General features: G+C 56.8%; 2 protein-coding genes across 3 annotated transcripts; both read left to right on the forward strand.

The window, feature by feature from the left end:
• The first annotated feature begins 2,794 nt into the window (after positions 1–2,794).
• Positions 2,795–5,092, forward strand: Uba52 (ubiquitin A-52 residue ribosomal protein fusion product 1). Of its 2 annotated transcripts, none has more exons than XM_059245047.1 (4): positions 2,795–2,930; positions 3,558–3,668; positions 3,815–3,901; positions 4,827–5,092. In XM_059245047.1, the coding sequence occupies exons 2-4, from the start codon at positions 3,566–3,568 to the stop codon at positions 5,021–5,023; spliced, it is 387 nt and encodes a 128-aa protein (XP_059101030.1). In that variant the 5' UTR covers positions 2,795–2,930; positions 3,558–3,565; the 3' UTR covers positions 5,024–5,092. The 2 variants fall into 2 exon arrangements, with proteins under 2 accessions (XP_059101030.1, XP_059101031.1); XM_059245048.1 differs by having other exon boundaries at positions 2,851–2,929; positions 3,554–3,668.
• Positions 5,093–6,692: 1,600 nt separating this feature from the next.
• On the forward strand, positions 6,693–9,216 carry Rex1bd (required for excision 1-B domain containing). The gene is made up of 5 exons (XM_059245046.1): positions 6,693–6,845; positions 6,928–7,010; positions 7,536–7,740; positions 8,426–8,505; positions 9,006–9,216. Exons 1-5 carry the CDS (start codon positions 6,774–6,776, stop codon positions 9,076–9,078), a joined length of 513 nt encoding a protein of 170 aa, XP_059101029.1. The 5' UTR covers positions 6,693–6,773; the 3' UTR covers positions 9,079–9,216.
• The last annotated feature ends 67 nt before the right edge of the window (positions 9,217–9,283 follow it).

Consider the following 9,283-nt stretch of genomic DNA (forward strand, 5'->3'; position numbering starts at 1 on the left):
CTGAATGGAATATTTTTGTATCGATGTTTACAGATGTTGTTGGGAAGTTACCGGTAAAGTCTTATTAAAAGGGAACACTGCATGCCGTGGCTTGCGTCTGTTTTGGGGCTCACACCCCAGAGCATGGACAGATTCTGGATGTCACCGGGGGCCCTGCTGGAGGGGGTTGCCCAAACACCAAACCCTGTGAACTACCAAAACAGGGCTGTGCCAGAGGCACCCCCGTGAGGTTGGAGGGCAAAGCCGGCGCCAAGCCTTTCTGAGACCACCTCTGAGACATCACTGTCCCTGGCAAGGACAGCTGCTGGCCTGGCGGCCTCTGGAAAGCTGTTCCTGATGGACGGCTACTTTGACATGGCTAGGATTGCAGACACCTGCCTCCACATGCCATGCAGTTCCTTGTTTGTTTTTGTTTTTCGAGACAGGGTTTCTCTGTGTCCTGGCTGTCCTGGAACTCCCTTTATAGACAGGCTGACCTCGAACTCACAGAGATCCACCTGCCTCTGCCTCCCTAGTGCTGGGATTAAAGGTGTGCGCCACCACCGCCCAGCTCCCTGGAGCACTTTTAAATGATAACCTTCCAGGACATAATACCCTGGTTGCAGAGCCCCTGACAAGTAGGCACTAGGTCCCAGCTAGGGGCCACCTCCAGCACTGAAGATACCATCAGTGAAAGAAAGAGAACAGCCAGGCTGGATGCCCTGAACGGCAGTTGATTCCAGCGCCCTCTTCTGGCCCCTGCAGACACTGCACTCCACACGGGGTGCACTAACTAGTAGGAGAAACCAAATTAACATAGATACCTTTTGAGTCATTAAAAATATCTTCCCATGCCGGGCTGTGGTGGCGAACGTCTTTAATCCCAGCACTCGGGAGGCAGAGCCAGGAGGATCTCTGTGAGTTCGAGGCCAGCCTGGTCTACAGAGCGAGATCCAGAACAGCCACCAAAACTACACAGAGAAACCCTGTCTCGGAAAAAAAAAAAAAAAAAATTCTTCCCAGGAGCTACTCTACCAGACTGGGAATCAGGTCAGTGTCTGCTCAGCCACCATCAGAGATGCTTCCTCCTGCAGCAGATGGGAACAAACACAGACCCACAGCTGGACAGAGCGCAAAGTGAGAGACCTTGGGACTCTCAATCCCAAATGGGCTGTCTCTATCAGATCGTCCCCTCAGAGCTCAGGGAACCCTTCGGAAGAGGAGGGAGGAGGAGTGTAAAAATCTAAGGGGATGAGCTGGGTGGTGGTGGTGGTGGTGGTGGTGGTGGCGGCGGCGGCGGCGGCGGCGGCGGCGGCGGCGGCGGCGGCGCACGCCTTTAATCCCAGCACTCGGGAGGCAGCCAGGCGGATCTCTGTGAGTTTGAGGCCAGCCTGGGCTACCAAGTGAGTTCCAGGAAAGGCGCAAAGCTACACAGAGAAACCCTGTCTCGAAAAACCAAAAAAAAAAAAAAAAAAAAAAAAAAAAAAAATCTAAGGGGATGGAGGACACCAAGGAAACAAGGTCTCTAAACACAGCGTGGCCAATGCACATGGACTCACAGAGACTGGCCCAGTGCATGGGGCCTGCACAGGGCTAAGTCAGGCCAGGTCTCAGTGATGACAGGGAGTGGACACATGCCCCATCCCTAACCCAGATGCTACCTCCAATTGATAACCACTCACAAGTGAAAAATTTGTCTTCTCTTAATGGAGTCTTTCTAGGCATACAAACCATACTTTAAGGGCAGGTCACATAAGTGAACTCAATGGTAATTTTGGAGGGTTTTGTTTTACACTTTGTCTGGGAATTTTTGCCTTTTAGTTGTATATTATGGTTTCCAACTCTGTGTTTTTATGGGATCTCTGTGTGTATGAGTGTGTCTGTGTTTCTTGTGATTTTTGTGTTTATTTTGTTTATTTGGTTTGGTTGTTTTTTTTTTTTAAAGATTTATTTATTTTTTATGTATATAGTGTGTGTATATGCCTGCATGCCAGAAGAGGGCACCAGAGCTCATTACAGATGGTTGTGAGCTGCCATGTGGGTGCTGGGAATTGAACTCAGGTCCTCTGGAAGAGCAGTCAGTGCTCTCAACCTCTGAGCCATCTCTCCAGCCCTTGGTTTGGTTTTTTGAGACAGGGTTTCTCTGTGTAGCTTTGGAGCTTGTCTTGGAATTTGCTCTGTAGGCCAGGCTGCCTCGAACTGTTTTATTTCTTAATGTTTTGTCCTGTTCTGCTTTTATTTTATTTTATATGTCTTTCTGAGAGAGGAGAAGAAGGGTGTTGGTTTGTGTGGTTAGGGAAGTGGGGAGAATCTGGGAGGACCCGGGGAAGGCGAAGTCCTGATCAGAAGATATTGTATGGGGGAAGATATATTTAAAAAAAAAAAAAAAAAAAAAGGGGGTATCTTCCCAGATAGTTCCGCTTACATTTGCTTTTAGCCTGATGCCCTGGGGAGTATTCGAGAAATGATGATCCACACCACCAAGCCCACGGGAAATTTAAGTCCCCTCTTTCCAGGGTCTAGTGGTTGTATTATTTTTGTTTGGTTTTTGAGACAGACTCTCACTATGGAGCACTGGCTGGCCTCGAACTCCCATCTGCCGGAATTAAAGGCGAGTGCCACCACGCCAGCCACACCTCCTAAAAGAAACAAAAGCGTGTCCCGACCGGCTGAGGAACGCGGGAAGGCGGCGCTGGACGCTCCCGCAGGGCGCCCGTCACTCACGCCTGGTGGCGCAGCTCCACCCGGAAGCGGCTCCTGACAGTCCGACCGCTGCTCGGCTTCTCTTGCCAGCACCCAACATGGCGCCGGACGAAGCCTGGGGCGGGAACGACGTGCGGCGTGGATTGTGACGTCGACGCGCAGCGTGCTCAGTGCGCAGGCGCTCTGAGAGGAGACCGGGGGTTTCCGGTTCCGCCGTCCTCTTTCTCTTCAACGAGGCGGCCGAGCAGGTTGGCGGTGGCCGCGTCGCTGACGGGCTGGTGGCGGCTGGTTCGGGGCGGGGGCGCGGCGGGGGCCGGCGAGGGGAATGTGGGGGTTCGTGGGCGCCGGCCTGGCCCCGCGCACGCCCGGCGGGGCTCGGCCGGGGACCTGGGCGCGCGGCGGGCACGCGCGGCCCCGGCGCAGCCCCGGCGGAAGGACGGGCGCTGCGGCCCGAGCCCCGGCACGACTCCGCGGCCTGTCCAGAGATGACCGGTGCTTGGTTCCAGGGTGGCCGTGGGGTGCGGGGCCCCGAGGGCCGCGAGGGCTGCCTGGGTTCGGCGCGGCGGCGCAGGGCAGTCGGGTACAGAGTCCCGCCTGCCGCATCGAGAAGACAGTGTGCGGTGTTCGATCCTTGAGTTGCAGGACAGGGAGAGGCTTCCCGTCCCACCCGGTGGCGTTGGCTGGGACGGTGGGGACTGGCCGCGGGGGAGTACTGAGCTTAAGTCCACAGTGGGGTTGGGTCTTCTGGAGGGCAGTTCGGGCCGGTAGGCAAGGAATACCCCGCCTCCCCGGGGCAGTGGAGGGCGGTACTGGGCCCGCTAGGCAGAGACCCACGCACAAGCAGCGTGTGACTGGTGGGTCTCTCTGCTTCGCAGACGCCGACATGCAGATCTTTGTGAAGACCCTGACGGGCAAGACCATCACTCTTGAGGTCGAGCCCAGTGACACCATCGAGAATGTCAAGGCCAAGATCCAAGACAAGGAAGGTGGGCTGGGCTGCTCGGGGTGGTGTTGATGGCAGTGCTGACCCGGCTCTGGAATGGTCGGAGTCCGTTGTTTCCTCTGAGTGATTGGGGTGGTCCCAGCTCCTGCGGCGAGGAGCTGCCGCCAGCCTGGTTTCTCCTGTGCACAGGCATCCCACCAGACCAGCAGAGGCTGATATTTGCCGGCAAGCAGCTGGAGGATGGCCGCACCCTGTCGGACTACAACATCCAGAAAGGTAAGGAAGGGGTGGGCCCCGGGAGTGCTGCTTCAGTCGCCTGGCGGTGGCATGTCTTGTCCCTTTTCATTTGCCACGGGTGTGTGTGGCAGCCATGTGTGGAAGTGAGAGGTCAGTTACCTTCCACCCGTGTGTGGGCTTCAGGAATTGAACCCAGGTCTCCAGGCCTCTGTGGTGTGCCTTCACTTGCCAAGCCTTTACTCCTGTTTTGTTTTGAGCTAAGTCTCGGCTTTAGCCCAGGCTGGCCCCACAGTGTTGCCCTAAGAGCTGGGGTTGCAGGTGTGAGCCATAATGCCTGTTCACTTTTTAGATGATCGAATCTTTGTGTTTGGGGGTTTGCGTGCCGCTGCCAGCCCCCCTCCCCCCTTGTTTGTTTGAGACAGGGTTTCTCTGTATAGTCCCAGCCTTGAACTCGGGAGATCCCCCTGCCTCCTGGGTGCTGGGATTGAGGCCCATGCCACTGTCACATGGCAGCTTTTTTTTCCTTGTCCCTGTTGAGCCTCTGCCTGCCTAGCACTGGGGTGTGTCAACAAGACGCAGCCTAGAAGGAAAAGGAGCTGGTGGGACTGCAGAGATGTCACAGCACTTGAATGCTTTCGGGCTCTGTCTGTGGGGCAGACCTCACTGTATCAGGCTGGCCACATCTGGACACTTTCCTGTTTGTTGTTTTGTTTTGTTTTGTTTTTGACCTGTGTTCCTACACGACCTGAATGCTCCCTGTACTGCGCGGTGGCTCCCAGCTGCCTGCGTTGCTGTTTAGCTCCCTCTTCAGGCCTCAGTACATTACAAAAGTGGATGAACTTGGTTTCAGTCCTTCAAGGGAAGTCTGGCCTCTGGCAGCAATGTGGGGAAGCCTCTTGAGGAGTTTCTCCTTGAGGTCTTCCCGAGCTGCCGGGGCAGGGCTCAGCTTCTGTCCTCCTCCCAGAGTCCACCTTGCACCTGGTGCTGCGCCTGCGTGGTGGCATCATCGAGCCGTCCCTTCGTCAGCTCGCCCAGAAGTACAACTGTGACAAGATGATCTGCCGCAAGTGCTATGCACGCCTGCACCCCCGTGCGGTCAACTGCCGCAAGAAGAAGTGCGGCCACACCAACAACCTGCGCCCCAAGAAGAAGGTCAAATAAAGCTGGGGCCGTACCTGGCCCGTGACCCCGGGACCAAATAAAGTCCCCTTCCATCGACTGGAGCAGTAACTGGTGTCATAAGTGGCTCTTTTGTTCGGGGATGGGCTGGGAGGCGTGTTCCCAGTGAGAAGGGGATCTCACTATGTAGACCAGGCTGCCAGCCACAGGCATGTGCCACACCCAGCTGGTTGCACATGGTTCCCATCTGCACATCTGAACGGCTGCTTCTGGAAGGAAGGTGCTAGGAAGGTGGACCAGTGGGTGGGGCCCACAGTACTGCCGCAGGGAGCTTCTGTTCTGCCCCACTCTGTCCCCATCATGTCCAAGTGACCTTGCATTCACATTCTGGGGTTTGTATGGAGGGCCAGCTCACCCAACCCAGTGTCCATACGCCAGTTCCAGATGCAGGTTAGGCTGCTGATCCGGAGATCAGCCTTATGTCAGGCACAGCCCTGGGACTTCCCTCCCGGGCTTTGGGATCACAGGCCCATGCTGCAGTGCACACCATAGTTATGGTCCTGAAGCTAGATCCATCTTTGAGTTTTCTGTTGCACATGAACCTGTGAGCATAGCTGACTTTGATTTATTTGTGTCTACAGCATGTGTCCCTGCATGCCAGAAGAGGGCACCAGATCTCATTACAGATGGTTATGAGCCACCATGTGGGTGCTGGGAATTGAACTCAGGACCTCTAGAAGGACAGTCAGTGCTCTTAACCTCAGCCATCTCTCCAGCCCGACTTTGTAGTCTTAAGGGGGCAAGGGTTTTCATCTTCCACATCTTTTAAGATTTATTTATTTAGGGGCTGGAGAGATGGCTCAGAGGTTAAGAGCCCTGGCTGTTCTTCCAGAGGTCCTGAGTTCAATTCCCAGCAACCACATGGTGGCTCACAAGCATCTGTAATGTAATCTGGCACCCTCTTCTGGCATGCAGACAGAACACTGTGTATATGTATAATGAAATAAACTTTTAAAAAAAACGCTTTCTTAAAAAAAAAGATTTATTTATTATGTACACAGAAGAGGGCGCCAGATCTCATTATGAATGGTTGTGAGCCACCATGTGGGTGCTGGAAATTGAACTCGGGACCTCTGGAAGAGCAGTTGGTGCTCTTAACCTCTGAGCTGTCTCTCCAGCCCTCATCTTCCACATCTTAATTAAGTCAGGTATCCAGTTCAACTCGGCCTTTGAAGGGTTGTGCAGGTTTGAATGTGGTGTGCCAGGAGAACCTGCAGTCACACTGTGCATCCACCATCAGTCACACCACTGGTGCTGTTTCGGAAGGACGGTGCCATCTGCTCCCAGAGCCTTGGCACAGATCCAGTTCACAGTAGGTCCAGCTATATTCTAAAGGTTTATCAATGTTTCGTGTGCACTGCGTGATTGCTTGATACCGTATGAAATCAAGAGAGTACTGGATCTCCTGGGATTTTAGTTTTTCGTGTGTAGGTGCTGGCATTCGGTCTGGTCCTGCAAAAGCAACCAGTACTCTTAGGCGCTGAGACATCGGTCTAGCTCCCAGCTATACTTCGTTACTATCACTCATGCCGAAATACACTGGGAAACTCCTGTGACCTCATACTACGATTGCGACCCTATTTGACCTACGAGTGTCGCGAGGATCGGCAGATGCAGTCCTGGAACCAACCATAGAGTTCAAAGGCAGCCAGATGCGCGCGCGACGGTCGTGGGCCTCCCGGCCGGCAGGGAGCGCTGCGGCCGTTCCCAAGCGCCGCTGGATTGCGCAGTCATGCTCACCGCCACGGCAGAGGTGCCGACTACTGCGGACGCCCCCGGATCTGCGGAGCCGCCGTGGGCCTGGGTGAGCCCTGGCGTGGGCAGGACGGGCGTGGGGCGGCGGGATGGGCTCAGGGATCCGGCTTCATGGCCCCGCACCCCCACAGAGGGACGCCCCGATCGCCACGTTGGTACGGAGGATCCAGCAGCTGCAGAATGAACGCGCGCAGGCCTTCCGCCGCCTGGACCAGTGAGCCGGCCGTGCTGGGCGAGGGGCGGGGCCTGGGAGACGGGCCCGAGTGGGGCCTCGGGCAGCCGCTCGGGGCGGGGCCTGCGGGGGCGGAGTTGGCAGGGCTAGGGGCGTGGCTAGAGGACCCGGTTGTGGGCGTGGTTGGAGGAGCAGGGAGGCCGGGGATCTGGTCCCGGATACAAGGGAGTGGCCAGGCGCCGCCCAGAGCAGGGCGTGCTCTGAGGCGTGGTCTAGGACGGGCGGGGCGGAGCCGTGGGTGGTGGTTCTGAAAACTCGGAAGAAACAGTCCACCTGGAGGAGTTGGGTGGGGCTGGGGCCGGGAGGAGTGGGGGTGTGGCCCCGAGGGGGCGTGGCCCGCAGCCAGCCTGTCTTCTCCAGGGCAGAGATGGGGCCGCCCTGGTCTCTCTCCAGTCTGTAGGGTTCAGGTTCGGCGCTTCCAAGTTGGGTGGGTCTTCCAGGTGGCTGGAGCAGGGAGCGTAGTCTGAGTCAGGGCCATGGGCTCAGCATCCTCCCCGCCCACCGCAGAGCTCACCGCCAGTACCTGCTCAGTGGCCAGCACCACGACTTCCCGCGTTATCGGAGTGTCGTGCATGAGGTGACCCAGGTCTTCGCCGCCGCCTCGCGGGAGGTACTGGCGGTGGAAGCGGAACTTGCGGGGCCTCGCGCGCAGCTGATGCTCGCTCGCCACGTGCGCAGCCTGCAGGAGCTGGAACAGACGCGCCTGGCCACAGTAAGACTACCACCTCTCTTCTTCAGGGTGGGGCATGGGCCACAGCCCATGCCCGGCCACCCCGGCCACTACTTTCTGCTACACACCTCGGTGCATTTGGGCCCTCTCCCGCTGTCTGCCTACAGTTCCCTCCCAGATTCCGCTTAATTATTCCAGTCCCTCTGGAGAGCTCTCCCAAGAACCCCGTGGCCTCAACACTGTGGCTTTCTCTCTCTACCTCTGGGTTATCACTGTTGGGACCCACAAGCTACATCCTCCACACACACCCTAACGCACAACTTCCTAGGTCCCTTGACCCAGATCCCAAGACTCCACCTGCCCTTTTCTTATATCCAATCCTAGTAAGGGAGGGTTCGCCTACTGGAAGCTCTTTGGTCTAGAATTCATAGTACAGAACCCCAAACCCTGCCTTGAGTTCCACATTTATTTCCATCCTGGAATTATAACGCCCTGCCCTGACTCTGGGTTGGGGGCCACACCTGCCATCCATCCCTGGCTTTTCCAAGCTTTGTCCATATTCTGTACTGCCCTTCCACAGGAGAGCCCTAAAAGCAACCCCCCACCCCCCCCACACACACTCAAGCTCCACTCTCCGAGGTTCTACTCCTGCTCTGCCTTCTCTGTCTTGATCAGCTGAGAAAGGGCAATGTGGCTTTGGCCTTGTGACTCCCATTTGCTCCTCCAGGTGGCGCTGCTGCAGGTGATGGGGACACCGGGAGTGTCAGAACAGGAGGACCCTGAAAAGTTGCGCCAGCTGAAAATAAAGTGAGCCCTGTGGGCCCCTTAGCCCAACACCTCAGACTGGCACCACATGGCCATGGTTAGCACAGCGCTGACCCGCCCAGTGGAAGAGGGCGCTCTGATTTGCACACTGGCGTTCCTAGATGCATGCTTCCCGGGATGTGCATCATCGTGTCGCCTGCAGTTTCTGCTGCTTTCAGGAGTTTGAACATGGCCAAAGTCACGCTTGCTCCCCTGTGTGAGCCCCTGCAGTTCTATCGCAGGTCTCCAAGCACAGGCAGGCAAGCACGCACATCCCAACCTCTTGGTGGCAAGCACCCCTCCCCCCACCGCGGCCTTTCCCATGAGCCCACTGTGACCCACCGAGCCACCCTGCCTCCCAGGCATGCTCCCAGGCCGGGCTTGAGGTTTGGCGGCAGGCAGGAGGGCCCAGGGCTTGCCATAGTCCCCCTCCCTGCTAGCTGTGCGGCTCAGCTAATTCACCCCATCTGGGTTTTATTTATAGTTTCCATCCGCTCTTGTAGGGTAATTAAAACCATGGAGGCGATCAGCGAGGTTCTGCAGGAACTCAGGTTTGATGCCGAATCTGCAGAGTGAGGGCGGCTCCCAAGGGACCAGAGGAAGATGGGAAAAGAGGCCCATGGCGTCCAGCCCAGCCCTGACCGCCAGCTGGCTGAGGTCGTGCCCCGCCGGGCTGCCCTCCAACGCGCCTCACAAAATAAAGAATTCTCCCTCTGCAGCGTTCCCATCAGCTCTGTATCTTGGGGTGTGGAGTCCGGCGATTGGGGGCCGTTCCCCAGGG

Source organism: Peromyscus eremicus, chromosome 17 (genome assembly GCF_949786415.1).
Source record: "Peromyscus eremicus chromosome 17, PerEre_H2_v1, whole genome shotgun sequence".
Classification (NCBI taxonomy): domain Eukaryota; kingdom Metazoa; phylum Chordata; class Mammalia; order Rodentia; family Cricetidae; genus Peromyscus; species Peromyscus eremicus.

Excerpts from the sequence above, each read along its gene's own strand:
- Uba52 (XM_059245047.1), top strand. The coding sequence starts at position 3,566 with ATGCAGATCTTTGTGAAGACCCTGACGGGCAAGACCATCACTCTTGAG. Across the intron at positions 3,669-3,814 it reads CAAGATCCAAGACAAGGAAG|GCATCCCACCAGACCAGCAG; the intron begins GTGGGCTGGGCT and ends TCCTGTGCACAG. Across the intron at positions 3,902-4,826 it reads GGACTACAACATCCAGAAAG|AGTCCACCTTGCACCTGGTG; the intron begins GTAAGGAAGGGG and ends TCCTCCTCCCAG.
- Rex1bd (XM_059245046.1), top strand. The coding sequence starts at position 6,774 with ATGCTCACCGCCACGGCAGAGGTGCCGACTACTGCGGACGCCCCCGGA. Across the intron at positions 6,846-6,927 it reads CGGAGCCGCCGTGGGCCTGG|AGGGACGCCCCGATCGCCAC; the intron begins GTGAGCCCTGGC and ends GCACCCCCACAG. Across the intron at positions 8,506-9,005 it reads TTGCGCCAGCTGAAAATAAA|GGTAATTAAAACCATGGAGG; the intron begins GTGAGCCCTGTG and ends CCGCTCTTGTAG.